This window comes from Hemibagrus wyckioides, linkage group LG24 (genome assembly GCF_019097595.1).
Source record: "Hemibagrus wyckioides isolate EC202008001 linkage group LG24, SWU_Hwy_1.0, whole genome shotgun sequence".
Lineage (NCBI taxonomy): Eukaryota > Metazoa > Chordata > Actinopteri > Siluriformes > Bagridae > Hemibagrus > Hemibagrus wyckioides.
Window position 1 is genome coordinate 1,998,308 of NC_080733.1, and position 26,715 is coordinate 2,025,022.

At 39.8% G+C, this 26,715-nt stretch overlaps 2 protein-coding genes across 6 annotated transcripts; one reads left to right on the plus strand and one right to left on the minus strand.

Moving 5' to 3' along the window:
* The first annotated feature begins 649 nt into the window (after positions 1-649).
* prkcsh (protein kinase C substrate 80K-H) lies at positions 650-19,036 on the plus strand. 2 transcript variants are annotated; one of them, XM_058377837.1, is made up of 18 exons: positions 650-806; positions 1,154-1,284; positions 2,053-2,169; positions 2,732-2,827; positions 2,945-3,002; positions 3,369-3,486; positions 3,930-4,059; positions 4,380-4,464; positions 4,552-4,630; positions 4,714-4,797; positions 5,246-5,410; positions 5,492-5,579; positions 5,708-5,777; positions 5,874-5,963; positions 6,516-6,590; positions 6,711-6,810; positions 7,474-7,639; positions 18,793-19,036. In XM_058377837.1, the coding sequence occupies exons 2-17, from the start codon at positions 1,188-1,190 to the stop codon at positions 7,618-7,620; spliced, it is 1,599 nt and encodes a 532-aa protein (XP_058233820.1). In that variant the 5' UTR covers positions 650-806; positions 1,154-1,187; the 3' UTR covers positions 7,621-7,639; positions 18,793-19,036. The 2 variants fall into 2 exon arrangements, with proteins under 2 accessions (XP_058233820.1, XP_058233819.1); XM_058377836.1 differs by lacking the exon at positions 18,793-19,036 and adding an exon at positions 9,751-9,972.
* Positions 13,609-26,272, minus strand: elavl3 (ELAV like neuron-specific RNA binding protein 3). Of its 4 annotated transcripts, none has more exons than XM_058377838.1 (7): positions 25,731-26,272; positions 20,151-20,367; positions 19,726-19,829; positions 17,075-17,228; positions 16,653-16,878; positions 16,251-16,289; positions 13,609-15,535 (listed from the first exon to the last, which is right to left on the minus strand). In XM_058377838.1, exons 1-7 carry the CDS (start codon positions 25,737-25,739, stop codon positions 15,187-15,189), a joined length of 1,098 nt encoding a protein of 365 aa, XP_058233821.1. In that variant the 5' UTR covers positions 25,740-26,272; the 3' UTR covers positions 13,609-15,186. The 4 variants fall into 4 exon arrangements, with proteins under 4 accessions (XP_058233821.1, XP_058233822.1, XP_058233823.1 ...); XM_058377839.1 differs by having other exon boundaries at positions 13,609-15,514; positions 25,731-26,271; XM_058377840.1 differs by lacking the exon at positions 16,251-16,289 and having other exon boundaries at positions 25,731-26,271.
* Between the last annotated feature and the right edge of the window lie 443 nt (positions 26,273-26,715).

Genomic DNA, 26,715 nt, shown 5'->3' on the forward strand with positions numbered 1-26,715 from the left:
TACAATTTGTAAGGTGGGTGGCTTCTCCTATATGGGGTGAAACAGGAGCCACTTTCTTTAAATCCAGGAGTACGCTTATGCCTCTGGCCATTAGAGGTGATGGGTCATCATTGGAATGCTTGGAAGGTAGACTTCTGAACGCATCTGTCCACCAGAGTGATGGGAAGTTTATCTGCATCATACAGTCCCACAGAGATGAACCAATGTTGAGGCATGAAAACATCTGAGAGACTCAAACTATAAGCTTCCTATGCTAGCATCTTAATTTGAGATTCCAAATCAGGGTTTAAATTGGCCAGCTGGGCCTCCCCTAACTGTGATGTGTGATGTATATTTTCATCCTGAACATAGTGTACTGTAGTTGTTACTGTTGTAATGTTAGTTACTGTTATAGGTTTAACTAGTGAAATGTCTGTATGTTGGCTGATCCAAGACACTTGTATATACAGTAGCCATGTTGATTTGACGTCACTTGCTGAACTGGGCATGCAGAGTGAGGACCACGTGCTGAACAGAATATCATCAGAAATTCAGAAATAATTTGGAAGTAAATTAGCCGTAGATGGATGTGTATTTTATATTTTCTACACTCATCACAAAAACGCTCTCTCTCTCTCTCTCTCTCTCTCTCTCTCTCGCTCGCTCATATTTTCCACCAATCAGAACACACCACCGCAGTGCACGTCAGCTCTCGCGCAGGTCGTTCCGGAAGTGGGTAATGAATGATTAGCTCGAGTCGTTATTTTCTTCACTTTGTTAAGCTTTGATAATTATAATAATCCGATTTTCTACAAATCACAAACACCGTGAGTAGAATAACTGCACTCTCTTTCCTTTTCACACGATTACTGTTATTGTTATTATTATTATTATTATTAATTAAGAACTGTTTTACTTCTAGCATCTAGGTCTGTCACTGCCTTGCTAGGTAGCTGTAGCTAGCTGATTAGCTTTGAAGCTAAATAGAGCTGTTTATTCATTATCCGAGCAAAAAGGAAGGAATTAAACAGGCGGCATGATAGCTTCTGTTGAAATATATTGTTAAAGTTGTTTAGTTTGTTCAGTTTAGTGTGTGGTTTGAGGAAGCTAAGCGCTGCAGCTGAAATGCTTTGTAACTTGTGTTCACGTGCAGTTGTTTGTTGTTTATGGTCAGATATTATTTATCCTCGACGTCCTTCAAACTCATCATGAGCTGCACGCATCTGCTGCTGGTGGTGGTCATCCTGGCTGTGGGCTCAGCTGCGGCCGTGGAGGTGCAGAGGCCTCGGGGAGTCCCGCTGTCCAGTAAGAGACCCTCAGTACACCTCATAAAACACCAGAGAAGACACAGCTTTCAGGGGGAAGGAGGATAAAGTACCCTCAAAAACTCGCTCACTTCCCCCATGGACTCATATGCATTTTTATTTATTTATTTATTTATTTATTTATTTATTTATTTATTTATGATAATTGTATATTAAGCATATAAACTTGCAAATTATGGTACATGAATTTAAAAAAATATATATTTATATTTAACATTTGTATCTCAAATAATTGATTTGTTACAGAAATATTTTGCTCTTTAGGATCTGTGGTTATGGTACCACAAACTAAACTTTTATACACATGCAAAATCCTCTCAAGGAAGCAGTGATGGTGATTAGTCATAAGCGTATACGGTTACTTTTATTACTTATCAATAAAATAAATAAATATCTCTGAATATAGAGAACAAAGTAGTGTGGGACACATGATACTGATCAGTGACTGGTCACAGGGATACAGTTCTGATCAGTGATTGATCAGTGTAACACAGACATTATCCATTGCTGGTGAGTCGAGTGAACCTGCTGTCTCAACTCCTATAACAGCAACTGTGAGTTCAAGACAGTCACTAGATTTGTTAAGATTTATTTATTTATTTATTTTTATTAAAGTCACAAAAAGGGTTCTTAAAAAGTCACCAAATCTATCAACCAAGTCTCATTGCCAACTCAGTCATTGCCAAGGCTCCAATTATATAACTAACTTGTCATTCTAACCCGTTTCCTTACACTTTAATTCAAACAGGACGGCATTTTTATGATGAGAACAGTGCATTCACCTGTCTGGATGGCTCCCGTACCATTTCTTTTGACCGAGTGAATGATGACTACTGCGACTGTAAAGACGGCTCTGATGAACCAGGTGACTCTGAAATGGGATTTTTTGGGAATGGGGTTATTAACAAGCACATCTAGGTGTGATGGTCAGGTGTCCACATATGTTTGGCCATGTGGTGTGTGCATGTGTTTTGTCATAGTATTTCCATGAAACATGGGTTGGTTTTGATGATTCAACATTAAAAAATATATATATTTTCTTTTTCTTCCTTGAGTATTTCTCGTATTTCACTTCTGTGAAATATGCTCTCCTTTTTATCCATTGCCTAATGATAGCATCATGTGAAGCAGCACGTTTTAATGACTGACGCTATTACACTGTAGTAAAGCAGCTGAGGAGTAAACAATTAACACTCAAAGTTCTTATTAATGCTAGAATGAAAGTGTCCTATGTTGAATTTGTTTGTAGCACAAGCGCTGCAGTCATTTGCAGCTAGTTTTTCTAAATCTGAATATGGTTCATTTAAAAAGAGGCACAAAAAGAGGTGAAACTAGCATTTAATGTACTTCATATATCTTTGCTAATGAAGGGTTGTGTTTATACCCTTCGTTAGCAAAGTGATCATAATCCTTTTTCTGTCATCCAGGCACTGCTGCTTGTCCCAATGGGAGCTTCCACTGCACTAATGCTGGCCACAGACCCACCTTCATCCCTTCCTCACGAGTTAACGACGGCATATGTGGTAATAGCCTCCACCTCACACTTTACCTCCGTTATATCATTATAGTGAAGGTTAATGCACCGTAGTCTGGGATTCAGCATAGGTTTGTCTTTGTCTTGTCTTTCTTTTCCCTCCTAGACTGCTGTGACACCACTGATGAGTACAACAGTGGAGCCAAATGTGAAAACACCTGCAAGTAAGTTTTTGAGTCAGTGTTATAGTATAGCTTTCCTTAAAGAGAAGATCATCCTGATCTCTGTAAGTAATTAGCAAGTAAGTGTACAGGAACACCATCACAATGTCGTAATTACCTGTCAGGAACTCATTCAGGCGCTTTACTCGGAAACACATCATGTTGCTCTTGTTTTGCGTACTGCCGTATGCTGCCTCCTTACATGCAGTTTAGTATTTTTCCACCATGGTCCAGGAGTCTTTACTCCTCTGCATAATGTCTGACATTAGACTCTTGAGTGGAAGTTATTAAAGGTTAGAGAGCTTTGTATAAAATAAAGCATCTGTGTCCATTATCAGGAAGTTGTGTTAACACTCTGCTGGTTCTCAGGGAGATGGGTCGAAAGGAGAAGGAGGTTCTGCAGAAGATGGCTGAGCTCACCAAAGAAGGATTCCTCCTCAAACAGCAGCTTATTCAGGAAGCTAAGAAAACCCAACAAGAAAAACAGGTCTAAAAAAACTTAACAGCACTGTTGCTTTCTGTATTTGTGGCTTAGGGAGAAAATGAAATTTAATTATTTACATCCTGACTTATACAGACTTCATATATATCCTTATACACACACACACACACACACACACACACATATATATATATATATAGTATGTATATGTATATATATATATGTATATATATATATGTATGTGTGTGTGTGTGTGTGTGTGTATACATATATATGTATATATAATATGTTATTGTATGTGTGTTCATGTTGCGTTAGGTTGGTTTTGTGACAGTATTCATTGATAAAGGCAATCCACAAATAAAATTGATAGAATAAAACACAAATAAAATAGAATTCCGTTTGTATTCCACTCCACTCAGATGATTTTATTTAGTAAAACTGTTGCTAACGTGGCCAAGCTGAACGCACTGTATCGTCTCTTACAGAGCAAAATGACTGACCTGCAGAAGAGTAAGATGGAGATGGAGGAGAAAGTGGAGAATATGAGGACCATTAAAGAGACAGCAGAACAGCCAGAGAAGGAAGCCAAGGAGCGCCATCTTAAGGCCTGGGAGGGTAAGTGCAATTGTTTTCCATGATTTCAAGATTTTCCTCGCGCATAAACTTTCACTTTCAGTATGTGGCGTTTTTTCATATATATTGTATAATGAACTCTGAATTGGACTTGCAGTGATAATCATGTGGATAGTGTTTTTTTTTTTTGTCTGACCATTATACTGTTGCACAAGAAACCATATATCATGTATAATGAGGTATACATATATGCACAAAAATTCTAATGAATGACTTAAACGTCAGTTTCAGTGACTGGCTTTCATTATCAGCTGCTCTGTGTGTTTCTGAGCTGTGTTTCCTCTTTGTTTCCTTTGTTACAGAACAAAAAGCAGTGATCCGTGCGGAGAAGGACAAAGCTAAAATGGCAGAAGCTTTTCTTGAGCTGGATGATGATGCGGATGGATTGTAAGTGTGTGTGTGTGTGTGTGTGTGTGTGTGTATATCATTCTGGATGTTTTCTTTTGGCCGGTTGATGATGTGTTTGTTTTTCAGTGTTTCACTTGCCGAGCTGCAGACGCATGCAGAGCTAGATTCAGATGCAGATGGAACTTTTTCCGAGACTGAAGCTCAGGTATATTTGTTTATATTTTTTTTTTCAGTTTTATTGTTTGCACTTTCTTTTTTATAATAACCGCAGTGTGATCTCTCCCTCAGGGGGTGCTAGGAGGAGTTAATCAGGTAGACACAGCAGCTTTTGAAAGTGTGTGGAACAACATTAAGGACAAGTACGTCTCAGAGGTCAGTAAGCGTCAGTCTGATGAAAGAGAGACATGCCCTGACCATGATCTAGATTTAGCGTGTCTTTCCATGGTTACTGTTTTCACTATTTCAGTCACACAGAGCATGGTTCATAACAGATTTCTTATTATAGTATAATCAGTATAAATTAGGATTGCCTTCACATAGCGGTATTTTTATATATGAAATGCATCATGTATGACATCAGAAGAAGTCTTTTTCCATTGCATACATTTTGGTTTTACTTTGATTTTGAAGCTAAAATCAAATCTACATAATAAAAACCAAAGATCCCAAAGATATCATTTTATAGAACAATAAATTTCCATACAGTTTTGCAGACCCTACATTCTTCTGTTATTATATCAGGACATTATCTCTGGTGGTCAGGTTGAAGTAACTCTGCACTCTAAGACATACTGTTTCACACTGAACGGATTCGTTGCAGTCTCAGCCTAAGGAGCCAGCGCCTGTGGAGCCTCCAACAGAAGAAAGCAAGGAGCCTGTGGTGGACAACGACTCTGAGCCGTACCCCGATGATGACGACATTCCAGAAGAAGAGGAAGAGGATGTAGATGAGGAAGATGATTATCCAGAGGAAGAACTTGATAAGGTAAGGAAGGTGAGCAGTGTGTGTCTCTGCACAGGTCAGTGAGAGAACTGAAATTCTCACCAGTTGTGTTATTTTGTACAGGCTCCTTCCAGTATCAAGACTCCAGAGAAGATAGAGGAAGAAGACACTATGCCACCTTATGATGCTGAGACTCAAGCTTTGATTGATGGTCAGTAGGACTCTTGCTATTCCTTACACCAGTGTGGTTCCACTTTCCTTATTTTGGACATAAACTCATACTGGTATATTGTCACCCCAATGCATCCATTTGATGACCTCCTCTTCTCTGATCCACAGTCGCTCAGAAAGCCAGAGATGACTTTGACGAGTCGGAGCGAGCGATGCGTGAAGTGGAAGATCAGATCAGGTTGGTGCAATGATCCCTGAGACATATTTGTTTCTTTATGATTTTACAGCCCAGTTTTTGATGTAGATCTGTGAATATGTCTGCTTGAATTTACAGGAACATCGAGAAAGAACTTTCCTTTGATTTCGGGCCCAGTGCTGAGTTTGCTTATCTTTACAGCCAGTGCTACGAGCTCACCACTAGCGAGTAAGTACAGAGATGCTGAAGTAGGGTGTAGTTTTCACAATTTTACAACATTTATACAGTTTTATATCATATAAAATATTTATTTGTGAAGATAAATGTATAATAAAAACTCTCTCATTCATTTTATAGTTTTTTTTTTTTTGTTTATTTATTTTTAATTTTTTACATATTCCTTAAAAAAATTAAAATAAATATCATGTATATGGACATGGTTTAAATAGCATTTATTATTAAGCAATTTTTTACCAAAAAATAATAGAAAGACTTGATTTCAGATTAAGTCATGATCAATTCTTGAAAATGTCTTCAGTTATAAAAAGCTTATTAGATTTTAAATTAAAAATATTGGCTGATCCTCCAGGTTCCTGTATTGTTGTTGGAAAAAAAACATTGTGCCATCTCTGGTAATAGAGTAATATATTGATGCATGAATATAAGTAAGCATCACACTTTTTTAATTTTTAATCATCAAGCAACAATGAATTTTAAGGCAAAATCGATTAACATAAGCCAAGTGTAATTTAATGTTAATATTCTTTATTCTCTCTATAGGTATATCTACAAACTCTGTCCATTTAACCGTGTTTCCCAGAAACCTAAGTACGGGGGCTCAGAGACCAATCTGGGGTAAGAATGTCTCACCATGGGTTGATGATTTATACACTGTTCTTAGGAAATGGTTATCGTTATTGTTATCTCTCTTGTCTGTGTGTGTGTGTGTGTGTGTGTGTGTGTGTGTGTGTGTAGGACATGGGGAACCTGGGCAGGGTCTGAAGACAATAAGTACCTTGTGATGAAGTATGAGCATGGCACAGGGTGCTGGCAGGGTCCTAACAGGTCCACTACAGTAAGTCATTGTTTCCTGTGTGTGTGTGTTATCATCGTTATGCTTCTGTGAAGCTATTGTTGAATATTGTCTTGGATAGATTTGTTTCTGAGTCAGCATTCAGGCTCTAAGTGTTTAGTGTACTAGTGCTAATACTAGGGATTAATGCGTGGATGTAGGACAGTTCCAAACATCTTCCACGCCCAGTCTCAGTGTATTTGAGTCATAAACTTGCAGCATATGATCAAGACAATATATATTTGTTATTTATTCAGTATGTAAACTGAGTTGAGTTTACAGTTTTGGGGGATTAGTAGATTTGTAGATTTGGCAGACAGATTAGCTATCTAATTGTATTCAGCTCTGGAATTATAGAGAAAAGATATATTATTCACACAGGATTACAAACTTTCTGTAAAATATGATGGTAGATCTTTGATGCCTTTGGGCTGTTTGATCAATCTGCTAAACTACCAGGATATTTTATGAAATAAAATAAGATATTTTATAAAAAATAAAATATGGTTACCTCCTGCGCTTCTGGTCGTTTGAGCAAATAAGACTTGAAATATGTTCCAACACTAGTTGTTAAACTAGACATTACTATATTATCACGTTTTTAGAAGCCTGGTACATCTTCTACCAGGAGCACTGCGTTTCATTTTAATTTTCAACATTCTTTAGGTAAAGATGACCTGTGGGAAAGAGACGGTGGTCACATCCACCTCGGAGCCAAGCCGCTGTGAGTACCTGATGGAGTTCACCACACCCGCTGTGTGCCAGGAGCCGGCCTCCATCGACTCTGCCCTGCCTGACCATGATGAGTTTTAGTGCTACAGTGACTCCATCGGTGAGTTTAACTCCAGTGAGCATGGCTATGAGCTCAGAAACTTTTACTATAAGTAGCATTAGGCTTCACTGATGCTGTAGGCATGTTGGTGTTAGAAAGAGAGGAGTACTGCTTACCAACACCAATGAGTGAGGATGCACAGAGCAAGCTGTTTCAAAATACATATGCATCAATGTAATATTTACACTCTGAGGTGTGACTGATGCCAGGAAGAGGTCAGCATGTGCAGACCAGTTCAGTGTTCAAGCTGGAATGGCACACAATACTAAAACTCCTTAGCCTGCAGAACAAGTCAGTTATTCATGCAAACTAGGCTGATTGATTTGCACCAGATTATTGGCAGCAGTCATGAAAAATGGTGCATAATTCTTTAATATTACACTAGGGCTGGGTGAGATGCCAAAGTATCATATCATGATATGAAGACATTTCTACGTTACATGATGTGTATCTCAATACAGTGCTATAAAAAAAATCACAAATTATTCAAATATTAGCCTCGTTATTTAACTTATATAATACCACATGTACGAAAATAACAATAAAAAATGTTAACAATGTATTAAATGTTAATAAGTCTATATTGGGACTAGGGATGGAACAATACAGTTAACCCACGGTTCAATACGTAGCGCGGTTTTTACCCACGGTTTTCAGTTCGGTTCAGATGGCTTAGCAAATTAAAGCGTTTTTTTTCATTATTCTTTGCTTAGGTGACAGGAACAGTAAGTATGTTAAGAAGAAAAAAACTGGTTTTAGTTGCAATTCTCTTTTTTACTTAAATGCAAAAATCAACTTACACAATGAAAGTGTACTGAAAATAGTGAGATAAAAATTAGCGCTTATATGACTTTATTACAGGAGACGGGTTTGGAGGACGGCGCTCTTTATTCCCAACCCGCTCTGTAATGACCAGTCACTGTGAGATAACTCTCTGTTGCCCCCGAGGTCCAGCTATCTGTTATTAGAGCAAGATTTTGTGCTTTAGCCAAAGCGTTTTCGATTTTTTGCGCGTTTTTTCGTAGAGGTCGGGAAAAAGGCCGTGTCAGTGGTGTGTAATGCGAGCTGCAGATGTGTGGTCATGTTGGAAGTATTTCTGTGTCAGTAACTCGTGTGGAACACTGCTTAAACACAGTCATGTTTTGTTTCATCGGCATCATGGTCCACAACAAATCCGAAATGTCCCCACGCCACAGATCTGAATCACGGCGCTGCTTCCTCGTGTTTCTGTCTCACTTCACCGCTCTCCAGGGTTAGACTGAAATCTGACACCAGCATCACAAGCATGGTTACCGCATGGTTAACTTTAGCACTCACTGATTGGATATTTACTTGCGGGGAGGTGTGTCTGTCTCAGCACGTAGAGATACAGTACAGGCAAACACACAGGAGGTACAGAGAGTAATAGAGTGCATGGTTAAAAAAATAAAATAAAATAAAACCGCCTGATTATTATTGTTTTGAGGAAAAACCGCGGTTCACATACACGTATTGAACTGTGGCGGTCGTACCGAACACTTCAATATTATATTGAGTATTGTGGCATCCCTAGTTGGGACATTTATATTTTAATATCATTATCATCACCTGGATTTAGCATTACACATGATTCAAATTTGATCTCATCTCGGAAACATGTAACACTATTGTCTTATCATTAAATTTAAAGAATTAAATTATTGGGCATCATTGGGGATCATTTTAAAACCTGTATTTTGAAGGCAAAAAGTCTGATTAGTCTAAAATGTAAAACTATATACAGCATCACCTCAAGTTAAAGGTCAGTATAATATTACACACACAGTTTATTTTGTGTTTTAGTTTTTGTTTATTTTCTTTATGGGGTGTGATACTTCTGAAGTTGTATTTCTGTAGAAAACAAGAGAAGCTGTATAATGACAAATAAAAATGTTTACGGCAGTAAAGTACATGCTCCTCCTGCCAGGAGAAGCATGTGAAGTAGACCCGATGTTGGATTTTAAGATCATACAGTTATCAGAAACATGGTGTTAATATTTAATGCCATGTTAAACTCTGAAGTTCAGTAGATTCCTCTGATATTACAGCAGCAGCTGGATGAAAGTCTTTAACTTAAACTCAGCTATTTTCAGTGTTTCAGGTCACAGCGTGGGGATTGTGTCCGTTCCACTATCTGTCTCACCTCTCTGCTCCAATCATCACCATAGTGAAAATGAGTGAAGATGAGGTGTTTTCTGTTTGTCTGCTTTTTGATTGTGTGTTTGTTTTGTTTCTTTTTTTTTCTTTTTTTTTTTTTTTACAGAAATTGGATTCAGCTCACATTCCATTTGAAATAAAGTCTCGTTTTAAATTCACAGCCTGTCAGGTTTCTTTTGAATCACAATATGTCTTTTTTTTGCTTCGAACAATCCTTAACCAAAGTCATTTCAGTTAGCTTACAGTTTCTTTCCACTAAAGTACATGGCTGTACTTTAGTGGAAAGAAAACCATGCTAAGGCAGTGTAGTGAAACCTCTGGTTCTTATTCATCCGTAAAATCCAGACTCCTCATCGAGCTGTTTGCAGTTTTCACAGTTGGACCTTCCCACAAAACCCAATGAAAGAGGAAAATATCCAGGACACTAGGGTTCGCAACTTTTATTTTATTTTTTCTGGCATGTAAAGTACAAATAATTAAATAATTCCATGAAAAAGTCCTCAAGCGTTTTCAGCTGTAATCCCAGTAATAAATATCCTAAACTAAACAGAAAGATATATTTAAATTTTTTTTCCTTTGTTACATTGTTGGTTGTTTTGGTTGTGTTTGGAAACTATGAGATTTGACTTTTTGTCCTCAACCAGTGACGTCTGAGGCTTTTGTGGTTAATTCTTTATTTTATTTTTTTTGTATTATTGTACCATGAGAAATGGTGTAAGAAGAACATTGCTAAGTAACTCTGCATCCCTTTCTAAATTAATCGATACAAAAATACAATTGGTTGAGAAACAGAGGAACCACTGACCCCCTTTCTATCAATCACTGTTTGCTCCTGGAGGTTTGGGAAAAGGCTTCAGCTGATCAACAAACTGAAAAGAGAGGATGTGTGAGAGTGGGCTCACATTCAGCCCTCTCCTCCTTCCACTGCCTCTTTCCCTCTTTCCTCCTCCCTCTCCTTCCCTCCATTCCTCCCTTTTCAGTTGCAGGGGGTCTGAACGTGGCTGGATAAAACAAGACTGTGATTAGATCAAATAATCAAAAGGTTTTCATTTAACAAGACAAACAGAACACAGGCAGTAAAGGCATAACATCTAGAACACAGCATGTATGTTTACACGGTCAGTTAGTTTAATATAGCAGTGCATTCTTTGCCTATGGAGAACTTTTCCAAATTGTAATTCTAAAGCTGTTTTTTTTTTTTATTCTATTTGTTCTCTTTTAGAAAGAAAGGAAAACAAAAAAACAAACAAACAAAACAAAACCAAAACGGTGTATCCAAATCTGGCAAAATGAAAGTTCTTTTAAACTTGCAAATATGAAATAAACCATAAATATACACAAAACATACTTTCATACGAGGCAATAACAATAATAATAATCATAATAATGAGAATAAATAGTTTTTAAGTTAACAATAAGTTAAAACTACAAGCTTAAAGTCGCCCAAATAATACAAGTTCGTTGGCGCTATATTGAATTTTTTTCTGTTTAAATTATTTATGTTGCAACAAAAGCTACCACAGACTTTTACAAACACAACTGAGCACAGTTTGATTGAAATAAAAAAATCTAACTAATTCTAAAACCTGCATACACTGTAGGAACAGCAACTAATTTTAAATAATGGAAAAATAGAATAAATCGTATCCAATAAGCAACCAAAAGAAATATTCAACCCATGTATGTTCTCTATGGCAACGGTAACGACACAAATACGCTAAGTTAACATGTGATCCTGATATGTAAAAGAAATCAATAAATTACAGGAAAAAAAACCAAAACAATATCTTGAAATTGACATGGGCTAAAACTGATGAAATATTAGACAGTATTCCTTTCACGGTCTTTGAGAATTGCTCTTTTGTGTCCCACATTGGGCTGTTTGCTTTACCATGCATGGTCAGAGCACTAATTCAGGGGCTCAGGAAGGGATAATGAACGTCATCAGAGATCAGAGCTCTTGGTGTTTGATTCCTTTAATGAATCTGTTAACACTTGTTGTTTTTTTTTTTGTTTTTTTTTCCCGTTGTTTATCGCATTTGATCCTTTCACTATTCTGCAAACCACTTCAATGTGATGTTTAATTTCTTTTTTAAAAAATATATATATCTTTTGTTCTCAGTCAATATAAAAACGAAGCACATTGCACTTACTGTTCCATAGGAAAATTTTTTTGTCTTTTTAAACGATTTATTGTATTTTGTTGCTCAAGCGGTGCAGTATGTGTGATTCTGCCATTGTCTCTGGCTCTCTACTGTAGTTTTGGGGAGAGGGTCTCTGTATTGACTGTGTGTGTGTGTGTGTGTGTGTGTGTGTTTGAGCTAATCAGCACTGGGCTTGTGGGCTCACTCAGGGCTCTTTTACTGCGCCACAACCTTCTCCAGCTACTTCTTCCCCAGAGCAGTACAAAAATTGCCCTGTGCTGCCCCTCGCCTCCCCGGCACTACATGTGGAGGGCAGACAAAAACTTTGTAAGGCAGGTTACTAAGGCTTGAGATATGATTTCTAGGTAATCATGCCTTTTTATTGGCACACCACCAACTAATAGAGTGGGCAAAAATGGCCAGGATGTGCAGGATATGTTTACATGATAATATCTGGATGGTGCTGTGAATGTGGAAAAAAAAGAAAAAGGCTTGCAGTAGTAACTGAAATAGTAATTAGTGAAATGTGATATTCAGTGATGGAATGATGCATGGATATACATCGAGATGTGATATGTTTATGTAGAGAAAGCGATATGATCCAAGCTGTGACTCCTCAGTTAGTTAGTGCTTCTTTAAAGCGCAAAATGAGCCGTGAAGGTTACGGGAAATAAAGATGTGACGTTTAAAGCAGGTCAGGTGATGAAGTCAAGAGCAACACAGATTAGTGTTTTCACTCTTCTCACAAACCAGTGTCAGGATGATGAGGCCCTGCAGACCTGGAGTCTGAAAAATCATTAGAAGGATGAAGAATATTCTCAGAGCAGACGATGAAGATGTTGTGATGATGTAATGTACCGGAGTATATAATTAGCCAGTTGTAAGCTATTGTGTAGCCTGTATAAATAGAATTAAACTGTGCAGCTTTAATGGATCCCGAATTTAAATCCGTTCTTTGGTGCATTGAGCAGTATGGGTCAGTATGGGTGATAGATACTCTTTAAATCTATTCTGCAAAAGAAACTGATGAAATGCTTGGATATAAAAGTGCCACTATCAGTTTGCAGATATCGAGCCTTTGTGGAACAGTTTGCAGCTAGTTAATAACATCAACGTTATAGCACAGGGTTTCACTGCACCGCCGCTGAAGCAACTTCAGAGAAAATGCAACTTCTTTTAATCCTAATGTGTACATTGATCCGTCTGGTTATGCTCACTCTTTTTTTTTTCAGCATAATGCGAGCTTGCTTCCTGTTTTTTTGTTTTATTTTTTTTAATTATGTAATGGTTTCACTGCACATACTGTACGTTTATAAGTCCCCAACACTTCAGTCCCCTTCCCAGACACCGCAGAGAGTCAGGCGCTCTCTCCCCTAAAAGCTGAAAGTCGGAAAAAATAAAAGCCATGCGGTGTGTCCCAAAGGTTTCCACGCTTTTAAGAATCTGTAAAAATGTTGCACAAGGACTTGTTTTTTTTTCTGTAGATATAAAAATATATTAATCTCTAATGTAATCCATATTTTCAAAGAGATCATTGTCCTCTTTGGCTAACACAGCGTTATCAAGAAAAAGCAAAATGTCATTCGGTTTAAATGCTCATTTTTAAACCCTTCTCTTTCACATTAAATTCTCATCTGTTTTTTTACAGCAACATCTCTCTCTCTCTCTCTCTCTCTCTCTCTCTCTCTCTCTGGAACAGTTTTGTTTTTATGGGCATTCGACTTTCTGTTAGCATTAATGTGGGCATCATCATTCAGTGCATCTTTTTAAAAGGGATTAATAAATATTCGGTGGAGGTGAATGAAGTGCTGATCGTTTTGCAGATCAGGTGGCCTCGCCTTAACATGGGCATTAGAATGGAATATCCTAGCTTGTGTTGGAGGCAGAGATGGTCTGTGTTTGCATGAAGATTGATTAGAAGCACAAAGCTTTATCAGTTTGAGAGATAAGAATGAGCGATCGTGTGCGTTGATCTTTCTGGAGCAAGGGTAGCAGCTACTAAACCCTTCTCTCTGTAATTCTCATAACCTCAGGGAAGCTGAGACAGCCTCCTGGTTCACCCTACACAGGAAATCGATTCTGATTTCACTTCTGATGTTAAAGTTTTTGGAATTTATTTGTAAGCTTGGTATAGTGCAGTCATTTTATTCTAGCCAGACCTCTCACCTTTTCAGAAAGAATGCACTCATATGCGTTATCACCACGTAAACACTGCTCTGAGTGGCAGCTTTCTAAATGCTGGAAACTAGAGTGGAACAATACAGGGATGTTCTAGGTTACTTTGTGATCTCAGCTGTTTTTGTTAAATGGGTGTGTGTGTGTGTGTTTGCTTGGATTTGTGATAGAGTTTATGATGCCTTGTTGAGTTTATAGTGAAGTGATTATGATGACCTTCTCATATTCCTCAGCCTTGTGGGTGCTGTTATGCACATTATTAAACTGGCTGCAAGGATTGGAGCTTTAATGGGGTCGGCACAGCACGCTAAAGCTAGAATGCAACCATAGGTGAAGCCAGGAAACCGTAATAAAAGTTCTAGAAAATGCTTACATACTTGGCTATTATAACCACCTTAAATATTGAATATATAGTTATATAATAATATATATGAGAGAACACTGTTTTTATTCTTTTTTTTTTCTTTCTTAAATCTAAAAAAATCCACTGATTCAAAATGCCCATGTGTAAAAAAGTGACTACATTCTCTCCTTAAATACAGGAGAGTTACTGGGGCAAGAATTTGGGTAAACTGCATATATATATATATATATATATATATATATATATATATATATATATATATATATATATATATATATATATATATATATATATATATATATATAATCAAATTTGTTCAGTGACGCTTTGCCTGAATTAAACCGAAGCACTTAGCACACATTCTGGGTCACATTCATTAAAACTGTGTCTCTTGCAAAGCAAAATCTCACCAAGTCACCCTCTACTAATTCAATCCAGGCAAATGTAGGGAAGGATTCGCATGTCATGTAAAGAGAAACCAAAAAAACTCATGTGTTTGTCATTTTTGGAGACTCTGGCTAAGTGTATGTGTGTGTGTTGTATTTGGGTGTGTAATGTGTGTGATAAGTGTGTGTCAAAGAGAGACTCAGTCCAGGCCCATGTAGAGTGAATGTGCGGGAAGCTTAGTGCCCCCTCCCCCTTTGGGTTAAAAGGGGTGGTAAGAGCAGGCCAGGCCACACCTCTCTATCTTAAGCCTTGTGCTGCTTGCTGGTCTTGAAGGAGACCTGCAGCACACGGTCACCAAGGCGGTAGCCATTAAGGCTGGCAATGGCCATAGCTGCCTCGTCATAGTTGGTCATGGTGACGAAGCCGAAGCCCTTGCATTTGTTGGTAGTGAAGTCGCGGATGACCTTGACATTGGTGACGGCTCCGAATGGCCCAAACAACTGCCACAGAACGCTCTCATCAGCCTCAGGAGAAAGGTTGTAGACAAAGATGCACCAGCCGGCGCCAGTGGGACCCGTCAGGTTTACACCCGCCAGTGTGGTCATGCTGTCGATGGTGATGGGGGAGAACCTGGGGAGGAGAGATGGACAGCTACCATGGGTGTCATTCTGAAGTTCCATGCTACATGCAGTTCACTATTTTCATACGCATGCTCTTTTGCGATTTGATATCTATGCCTTCAGGGCTCGACTGCAGATCCTCATCTCCACTACCAGCTAGGAAAAAAAAAGAACACTGCTTTGCTCTCTAAAACATGTTAGCCCACATTCTTAGAGTATTTTAGTCATATTCCCTGGTGACCAAAGCCTCTGTAGAAACAGGACACAGGAATTACAATGTTCAACAGAAATCTCACGATACTGAGCAAAACACAGAAACCTAGAGAGGGATGAAAGCAAACAAGAAATAAATCAACAAAACTGGAGCCAACAGAAGAGACGCAAACGGAATCTGGTATGTCCATGCTGGTGGAAAAAAATGGACATTTAAAGCAACTGAAACTGAAAAGAAATTAAATGTTAGTTCAATAAAAAATATATATAGACAAATCAGTTCAATCGAGTAATCAACCAAAAGAACAAAACGATTCAACAAAGCCATTCCAGAATGTCCTGCTGTGCCACAATGGAGATTTTCACTTGGCCCTTATTGTTTATTAATTAGTCTTACGGTGGCTATGGAGTGCGATTTTGCATTGCAAATCACCTAATTCAAGCTTAATTCAGCAGGGGGCATTCCGGCCACTTTGTTTGAGGCTGTTGTAGGCATGGATGCTTTTGAAAAAGACACCTCTTTTGGAAATTACCTCTTGACTCCGTAGGTGGCGTTTAGTAAATTGTCGAGTCTGCAATGCAAGAGGGAGAGTGAAGTAGGTGGAGACATTAGTGGCAGGATCTGTCAAACCAAAAAACAGGGTTTTCATTTAACATGCAGCCTGTGCAGCCACTAGAGGGAGCACCAATAGTCCTCAACCTGTCGCCACACAGGACTCGTCCACTGACGCAGCGCTTCCAGGGCCCCCAGGCGATGGACTGAACACACTGCATGTTACGACTTGGACAAATGTCTAGTATAATTTTGTTGTCAATATAAACAGCTTTGTTGGTCATGTTGTGTCCTTTTTCCCTCTAATGGCATGACAGCACTGCATTTTAAAGAAAATGCCAGCAGAGAGGAGCAGAGAGAGGTAATAGGTGGCAAGCAGTACCTGAACCGCTGAGTCTGGTGGTGCAGAGGCCCTGTGTAGCGGCGGGCGGCGGTCTGGTAGAGCTGAGTGAGCAGCGCCTGGCCTGTCTTCTGGCTTGGGTTGTTGGCAAACTTGACAGTGATTGGCTCGGCAGCGCCCAGAGGCTTCTGGCCGTTCAGGCCCTTGATGGCCTCCTCAGCCTCGTTTCTCTTGTCGAAGCGTATGAAGCCCACTCCTCGTGATATACCTGTGCCAGAAGTAGAGAGTAATATTAGTATCAGGTTCATGAAAGTCCGAATCCTTTTACTGTAATCTCGTACAATTCTACTTAATCTTATTCCACTTCTTTTATTATTAGCTCTCTTCACATGCACTTTCAAAATGTTATCGTGTGACTTCCTATATATAGGCTTTGCAGTAATGTATTAAAGCTAAGGCTGTACCTGTGACCTGGTCCACCAGGATACGGGAGGTGATGATACGGCCATACTGGGAGAACAGCTGCTCCATGTCCTTCTGGCTCATGGTCTTAGGTAGTCCGCTCACGTAGAGGTTAGCGTCACGGATGGAGGCTGAACTAGGTCTGGCGTAGGACACCTAAAACACAACACGTGTGTGAGCAGCATTACCTACAATACAAAGACAAGGTAATATTGCCTTTACACAGCAAATGTACATATGAGTTCTCTCCTGGGTTCTGAAATGTTCCATCTATCATCTAAAGGTTCCTTTCTTTCTCATCCTTTCTTTTCTTCAGATCCAATGCTATTAAGCAAACACGCTCTAGTAGCCTTATTAAGCACTCCAGCAGGATGCTTTCTAAATTTAATCCCTCTGGAAATCTATTCTTGTATTTACAAAAATATAAGGTCCGCCTTATATTCCTTCAGCTAATGTCTCCCCAATGAAGAAAATGATAAGCATTTCCCATTTGCCAACAAAATGTTAAGCAGTTATAGCCATGTAAAGGTCATCAATGCTTATAGATTAAAATGTCTATTTGAAATAATATTTCTGTCTATATTGTCTCCCAGGACAGAATTTGCCATAATGACATCAGGTTTACTGCTAAATGATACAGTGACAAAAAAAAAAAGTGCTGCTGGGGCATTTGTCAGCATGATTCGGTTCCAGTACTCCCATTACTGTGAACCAGCACAGATTTATTTTAGACCGATGTCCAGAAAATGTCAGTTGATTGCTATGGCCATCGTCGTATCTCGCAACCCAGTTGAACTCTTAGTCTGAATTAACAGAGCTCTCCAACACCACCAACAAAAAAAAAACACTGGCACAAATATCTTTAAGAAGAGCAGAGTCCATCCCTCTGCACCATTCCAGAAACAATTAGAACCTCTCATAAGGATCGCTGAAACTGTTCTGGTGACTGGACTAAACTTTTACCTCCAATTTGTCTCTAGTCTGTAATTCTTTATAAATTTGGGTCTGAGTGTGAATGGCTGTGATTGATGGTGGCACTGAGAGTGTGTGTTTTTGTGTGATAGAGAAATTGCCCCCTCCCTCTTCTCCCTCCCTTCTTTGTCTTCTCCCTCAAGGGGAAATTGCTCCTCTGGCAACCAACAAACCAAGTAAACAGCTTACAATATGTCCAGCATCCCTGAAAGCTCACACATTTCTCTCCATATACTCCTTAAATCAGATGTTTCCGGAAGCAAATTTTTATTTAATTATTTAAATCACCGTCCAGTGGATTGTACTGTACGGTGTGAGCCTACATGTGGGTTAAGATATTATTTTCACAAGCGTACATTTTGAGACCTATAGACTATTCTCTTTTGTGTAGCATTCAAGTCCTTTTGTTTTTCATTGCTCTTTAAATTGCTTTTTATTTTATTATATTCCCTCAATTTCCTTATATTCTTTATCTTCCCACATGTGTACTGTAGAATACTAAAGCTAATTGCTAGCAGGGCCTGAATGGCGTAGGCTCCATGTCTGCATCATCTGCGCATGTATACATGTTGGGGGTGAGTATGACTAAGCAGCTGTATTGTTGGGGTCCAGGCTGTTATTGTTTGGCGAGTGGGTGAGTGTATGGTGGAGATTGGGCTGCCGGCTGGAAAGGCGGGGCGGGGTGTTTTATTAGAAGACTGGATTCTGCCCTATAATTAACCCTCTCCCTATCTCTCCCACACTACAGATGGTGCCTGCAGCCCATATGGCCTCTAATCCTGTCATTGGCATTCTGCTCGCAACGCTGCCTCCTCTAGCCTTTGCTCCTACACCTCCTTTCCCTCCTCCCGAATCCTCTCATCTCTTTAACAATGCCTTTTTGACATGGAAAATATGACATTTGCTCAGCTGAAGGATTTGGATGCAGTATGGACACAAATGATGGTGTCTGCTAACACTGTAGAAAAGGCCAACAAAAAAATCAGAAAAAAGCATTGGATATTTGAAACATTTTTAAGTAAATAAAAAAACTAAAAAAAACTATGTATCTGTATTTCTGTCTATCTTTCTATCTATCTAACTCTTTGCACACACATATTATACATTAGAATGAATGTAATTAAAATGAAAAATATAATGATGTAATATTTAAGTGAATGATTTGTATTGTTATATAATTAAATGGAAATATTTTATTTCCTTTTTTTCCACTTTTTGCTGATCTTTGATCTGCTATGTTCAGGTGGAGTTAAACCAGGCTGAATTGTTTAATCTTTCTTTCCTCTTCACCCCTCCTTCCCTGAGTCGAACCCTTCCCCTATCCCCTGCTGAATTTGGAGACAAAGAAGACCCTAATTAGCCAAGATTGTAGGCAGATGGGGCTTCCTGCACTGATTCAGCACCCCCACCCCAAATGCCATGCACTGCACCTCCCTAATTACATTTCCATCACAATCACCTTTGCACACAGCCCCCTTGCTTTCTGACCTCTGCTTTTGCTTTTCCCTCTTTCTTTTCTTCTGCTCCCTTTGTGCCTGCTGTTGCCTTCCCTGCCCTCTGTCCCACCCTCTCTCCTCCCTTCCCTCTGTCCCGTCTGTCACTTCCTCACTTTCTCTTCTGTCTTCCTGCGGCCCTCCTGTCAGCGGGATGATGTAGGAGCGTGGGGTCGAGGTGTGCTTACCTTGATTGTTTTTGTTTGCAGTTTGAGACCGTTGAGCGTATTGATGGCCTTGTCAGCATCATTAGGATCAACATAGTTTACAAAGCCGTAGCCTAAGCTCTGACCTGTAACACAACAGAAGACCGTGAGTTACAGCCTGATAAGAAGGACCGTGTGTCATAATAATAAACAAGTATGATGCCATTAATCATGTGAAAAAGTGTCCCTTAAAATATGCTAGCACAATTAAGTGTCACTTTTTTAACAAAAAGCATGAACTCTCAGAAAAAGGGTACTTTAAGAACGATCTTCTTAGAACCTTGAAGACTCTGAAGAACCATTTATGGTTCTAGATTTAACCATATTTCCATAACAATGAGGTATTTAGACATTCTTATGGAATTGTCCTTTAATGAGTCTGATAAAACATGGAAGGCTTGTATCACCTGTGATTTTGTCTCTGACCAGCTTGCAGGACTCAATCTCTCCGATGCTGCCAAACAGGCTCTTGAACTCCTCCTGGGTCATGTTCTGAGGCAGGTAGTTAACGATCAGGTTGGTCTTGCTGTCATCTGTGGCACCATTGGTGCTGATGACCGGGCCGTTAGGCATGCTGGTTCCGCTCGGACCATTGGACACCTGAGTTTCCATGGTGCTGATTATCTGTGGAGAGAAACCAGAGAGATCTGAGCCTGCATTCTGTCTGTGTGTGTTTGTGCGTCACATTGAATTGTCCTTGATACTGTATGTGTGACCACTTAAGAACCATATTCGAGTTCTTTTTCATCTCATCTATAAGTTTTATAAGTTTCCTCTTCTCCCAGTGTCTCCTTGATCTGTGGATGTTAGTGAACTTTTTCTGTCTGCTGTTTCTCTAGACAGCATGAAACAGTATTACACTAGCAGTCAGATGCTGGTCTGATGAAGTGTAAGTTAAAGTGACATCCTGCACTGCAGACACTCGACCTGGTAACACATGAAGATAAATTTGGAGGCTTTGTGTAGTTTAAGTTGCCAGCAGCAAACATATTGTGTGCAGTGGAAGTGTGCCATTATTCTGTGTGTGCATGTACGCATGTCTACTGTGGCTTGTCTGTTGCTCTGGACTACAGCATGTTGCTTAATTTACCCTATGGGGAATTTTCAAAGAACAGATGTAGCCTATGCTGGTCAGTGCTAATCCTTTTTATTTGCTTCTTTCTTTTACTTTTGTCACTGATGGGAAATAACATTAATAAATTAATATAAATATATAAATATATAAATAAATAAATATATATATATATAGTGTGTATCTTGCTGTTACATAATTTTCATTTTATTTTCCTGAACTGGCGCAACAGCATCGTTCCTAAGAATAATATAGAGAATATCATAATCATGTGGTCAGTGACTCTGTAGATCGTTGTCACAATGAGGCTTTCACAGAGTAACCCCAGTGGTGAAACTAACAGGGAGACTGTCACAGCTAATTAATGATACACCTTTAATCTTTAAGACCAGCTGACATCATCAGGCAGAATCATCACCAGTTTCACTATTGTTTTCACTGATCATAAACCCCATCAGACAGCATGTCTTCAGTAGATCAGTGTGACTGAATGATTAAACAGATCAGATCAGACACACCGGCTGCATGATTCTGACCGCCACCCCTTCAGCCTGCGTGGTGTCTTTTTCCCTGTAGGTGTGGTCTGTGACCTTGTTGTTCCCTTTCCATTTTCCTCTAATCCATCTCTAACACTCTCCCCCATGGAATCATTTCTTCTCGACTTAAGTCCTACCTCTACTCAGGTTGCCCAGGTAACAGCTGCATGACAACAGTTGCTATCGACTGGCTTCATGACTTTTTGCCGTGTGTTTATGTGTGTATGAATGTATATTATTTATTTTGCTTTCATACATGTTTGTGATAGAAGAGGGATGCAAATGTGAATTGGTTATGTCTGTTTAAGATCACTGTTCATTAAGGATAAATGAAGTAAGCCTTCTGCCTGTGACAAAATGCAGATCTCAGGCAAATTAACCCTGACAAGGAGAACACATCAGCGAGGCAGACATGAGTGGGTTATTAAAGCCTAAAATAAAACTCTGCAAACATGGAACTCAGCATAACTGCTGGCTCAACATGACAAAGAATGGTGCTGACCTCTGAATATCACCTTTTCCTGTCTAATGCTGTTTTAAGTCCTAAAATATTTTATGCTAGTAGACACTAACAGAACTCCTACAAGCACAAAGCTACAGGATTGGAAGGAGTTTGGACTAGACTGAAGTAACCCTTTCCATGTTAGGCGCCAATCTCTGGCAACAAACCGTAAAATGCTGCGTAATGTGCAAGTAGCTCATTCTGCCCTTAGGCACCTGCTAGTGCCAAAACAAACCGGAGGAAGAAGATGATCTTTTTATCCACAAATGCCTGATTCACATAGACAAGCCTACTGCAGGTTCACCCATGCTGAAGTTTTAGTACCAAGCGCTGACACTGCATTCCTCAGGAACCTGCATTCCTCCAGCCTTACCTGCAGCTCCACAAAGAACACTGACCCTGTTCTAGCCAAACGCGTTACACATTACAACATGAACTGACTTCACCTCTCGTCCTCCTGGATAGTACTTTTCTATGTCCGGGGAAAAAAGATCACATCGACTGAAACTTTCATGCAAACACCAAATACCTACCTGCCATGTTACCACCTATTCTGCTACTCATCTAATAAATAAAACCGTAATATCACTTAAGAATTCAAATTAAAATGATATTAGACCTGATATATTATTACCATTGCTCATTAAGGACAATAAAATAATAGAAAACATGAGTGTCGTGTAATATTTAGATATGAATGGAACTCATGTTGTGGCTGTTTAAATTTAATTGTTGTAAAAATAAATGTCGTGATGTCACTGAGCTCCTACTGAAATCCTGGAGGCAGTATACCCTTAAACACTGTTAAACTGTCACATGAAATTCCAGGTGAAAAATATCCACCTACGACTGAAGCACTCTGATGTCACTTCCGTGTCTCCTTTGTGCTTACAGGAAGCCATTTTCTGAAACCAAGAATTCTCTGCTTCTTCACTACGCTGCTGTGATTGACAGGTTTGCTGACCAAACAGATTTAGATTTTGTGGCTGTTTTTAGTCAATAATTAGATCTTTATGGGCTGAAATTCTGGTTTAATGAAGAGCACCACTGCCTTGGTACTTTACTGAAAGAACTGGGGAGAGTTAAATAGGTTTTTCTTATTTCTTAAAATCCCAATTTCAAAGATTTCTGTGAACGAAGAAGTGAAAGCTTAGAGTGCCATAACAGGCCATCTCAGTAACTCCGATTACAGGATTATTCTAAACAAAAGGCATTAGTCACATTCTCACTGCAGCTTAGAGGATCACAGTGGCAGCTGGAGAGCTACAGGACACCAAGTGAAATGCTTCATCATTATCAAATACCACACACATCAGCCTGCTTTTAAACCTCATCTGATTGAATAAACAAATGCTTGTGTATTATGTTCAATTTTTAAAAAAACAAAAACATACATTATAGAAATCTATTACAAAAAAAATCAACATGTAGCCACTAAGCCTCCACGCCTGACTGTCTGCAGCCAAGTGGAAACCTAATGCAATTTTCTGCAACATGACAGAACACAAAACAGACATGTTAGGAGAAAGGAGAGGTGGCTGTGAGGAAGCAGTGCACTGGGTTATGATCCTGTCCTGTCTCTATCCAGAGTGCTGAAACAGAGTCAGCTCAGAGGCTCTGCGCGCTCGAGATTCAGTTCAAATAATAATGATAATAATAATCAAATAAACAAAGATTCGCCTTCGCTGCTTAATTTGGTCCCTCTACCGGAATCGCTTAAATCGTTATCCCCTCTCCGCTTTGATTGAACAAGGATCTGTGCGCTCTTTAGGCATTCATAAAAAAGCGAGCCCCTTTTGCGCTGAATAAACGTATTGACACGCGCGAACAAAAGAGCCACCCGTTCCTCCTCGCGCGCGCAGGCCGCGGCAGCGCTATGAATATTAATGTAAACACTAGCGCTTTGTGCTGCGGGCCTCTCCGGGAACAATGAGCACCACAACTTCACCATTTTTTTCAAAAAACAAACAAAAAACAAAACAAACCGAAAACATTTTTTCAGCACCACAGCTTTAAACCCAGTCATATGAATATTATTCAAAAGAAGAATCTAATGCATGTCCAGAAAACTCACAATGGCGAGTTTTTAAATATGATTAGGCCTGATCTCATCAAGGCTGATAGAAATGATTTGTGCTTGGTGTTAAACGTCCCTGTCGAGTTTGGCTTTTGGATATGTGTTCAGTCTCCATTTTCACCCTTAGATCGCACAATACAAGCTCTCCACTGAGCTTTGCATCCTGTCAGTGTGTTGTGCTGTGTTTCACTTACTATGTCCTTGTCCTTGAATTGTGTAAGAGAAGGTTATCTGACTCGACGCTTTTTATTTGCTTGGCACTGCGGTACAGAGAGCTTACTGAGGACTGGACAGCTCTGATTTCGCCACAATCACCTTTATTATCATTCCTCCTGACAGGCTAAACCACTCAATGACGGATTTCGACGCCTGAAAATGGAAACCAGGTGTGAAGAGCGAATGCATTTCCATAAACACACGAGGGTTCTTTGTTTGATGTTAGCTCTTAATAACAGAATATTGACCCTCTTCTGCAGTGCAGGCTCGAGCTACTAACCTGTACCATCACTAGGGTGGCCGAGGCCCACCCTCTTAACATAGATACGTCCATAAGCACAGAACCAGGCCATGTGTAATTATCTTTCAATCAGACATAAACGAGAATACCAGAGAAATGTTCATAATTTTTCATTGGCAAAGCCAGAACTAAAATCATTGTGTCAAAATGGCAAATTTATTTTATTTTACAAAAAAAGAAACGCACAGCACCAGTGGCCTTTTCTCCGTTAAATACAGTAAAGTTTTGGCACTGCAGCGGGTGAAGCTGGGATACTGAATAAGATCACCCTGAGCATGCATCACGTATGAAATCAGATCATATATCTGCTCAGTCAGGACTGAGATTTGTGCGGTGCTGCCAGCGCGTGCCGTCGTCTTCGAGAGAAGAAGCCACGCCCAAAATGCTCGCACTCAGGGCCTGTCCGTATTGCACACATTTCTCATTCAGATCAGCCACAATGGCAACAAAACCCTTAATGCTTTAGAATTCTGCAGCCGTCGCTTCTCGTCTCGTGCTCCTGGATATTGCTCTCGCATCTCAACGAATAGCCTTTTAGGAATTACTGAACGATTCACACCGAAGCGACGGATGCGTAAAACCCTCTCCTTTCCTCTAAATGTGACTCGACCCTTTTCTTTCCGCCAGCTCCCCCCCCCCTCTCTCCCTCCCTCTCGACGTCTTGTCGGACTCAACTGGTCAACGAACACACAATTTCGGTTTTGTCTCAGAAATGTCTCCTCGTCTTGCTGAGAGAAACGCAGTGTAGTGCGCGGCCTCGCAGCCTCCCAACGCCCTTCTGCCTTTTCAGCACATCTCTCACTGCTCCTGCGGAATGGCCACTGAGCCGTGTCTTCTATGGGATCACATGTCATTAGCGGGGATAAAGGCGCAGACACGAAGGAATTTTAAGTGATAATGAACTAGCAATAATCGGTAGGAAAAAATAGATAAATACGAGGACGTGGTGCTCCGTAGAAAAAACGTCTAGAGAGCGAGCTGGAGTGTTGCGCATCCATGGATCACGTTTCTAAAACCCACCACTGCTCGTTAATCTTGTTTACACAATCCGCTTTAAGGGAATGTCAGTGAGCAGATGCCGTCTTTTCCTCGAGATTGTATTAATAACCAACGCTGCCTACAAATAAAATAAATCCAAGTCTGATACCAATTGGAAACAATAAGCCTGAGAATATTCTCCATTTAGAAGGCTTGATTTGAGCACTGAGCTCCTAAAATTAATTTTAGTATTGTTAAAATGGCTAGTCTAAAAGATGACAAAAAATGAATATATATATACGTACAGTAACCATTCTTGTACAAAGATGATAGTGATCTAGCTCCTTCGATGTGCAGGTCTTCTTCAGGCTTTCTGGAGGGTTTACTCTGGTGTTGTTAATGTATGGCTTGAATAATTGCGTCGATTTCCAAAATGAAAAGAAAAAAAAGAAAAAGGAAAAAAGAACCTTGTCTTCAGGGATTCTCAGCCCGTGTGATTGTAGGTGTCCTCAAGCAGAGTGAAAATGAGGAGAAAGGGATTTTCTTCAGGATGATGATGAGGATGAGAGAGAGATTTCTCCCTGTGCGGCGTGGGCGATGGTTCGGAAATAAAAAAAAAAAAAAAAAGAGAAGCAGTGATCCCCAGTAGGGTGTGTCCAGAGGAGGGTGTTCTGGTTCTGTTGTCGTGTGTGTGCTAGTGTGTATGTGTATTTCCCAGCTCCTCACAGTCTCCTTCTGTGCCTCTGCTGCAATGTTCTTCTTTTATGTGTCCTTCTGCCAGTCAGAGGCGACCGCTGATTGGCTAATTGGGTAGGGAGGGCACTACACGGCAGCCATTGCAATGCGTCGCTCTCCTATTATCCCCTTCAGGAGAGATCACCAGGAGCCCCCCTCCACCTCCCACCCCTTCATCTCTACACTCCTTCTCTCTGCCCTCCCTTTTCTTCCTGCTCCCCCCTCCTACTCCACACACATGCAGAGATGGGTGAATAGAGCTCCACCTGCACCATCAGAACAGATGGGTGCAGAAAAGGCAGGAGCCATGTCTTTCCTCTCTTTCCTCTTCTTCCTTCTCTTCTTCCATTTCATTTTTCTGTTCACTCACCACCCACACTTTCAAACTCATCCCACACACCTTCGAAGCCATAAACCCCGCCTCGTGTGGTGTCCTTGGGTTTGTCATTTTTCGAGAGCACATTTTTACTGATTCATAAATGACTATCAAAAAGGAAAACAGAGGCGAGTTTATGTATTGAGATAGTGTAGCTGAATAATGTGACGACATAGCCG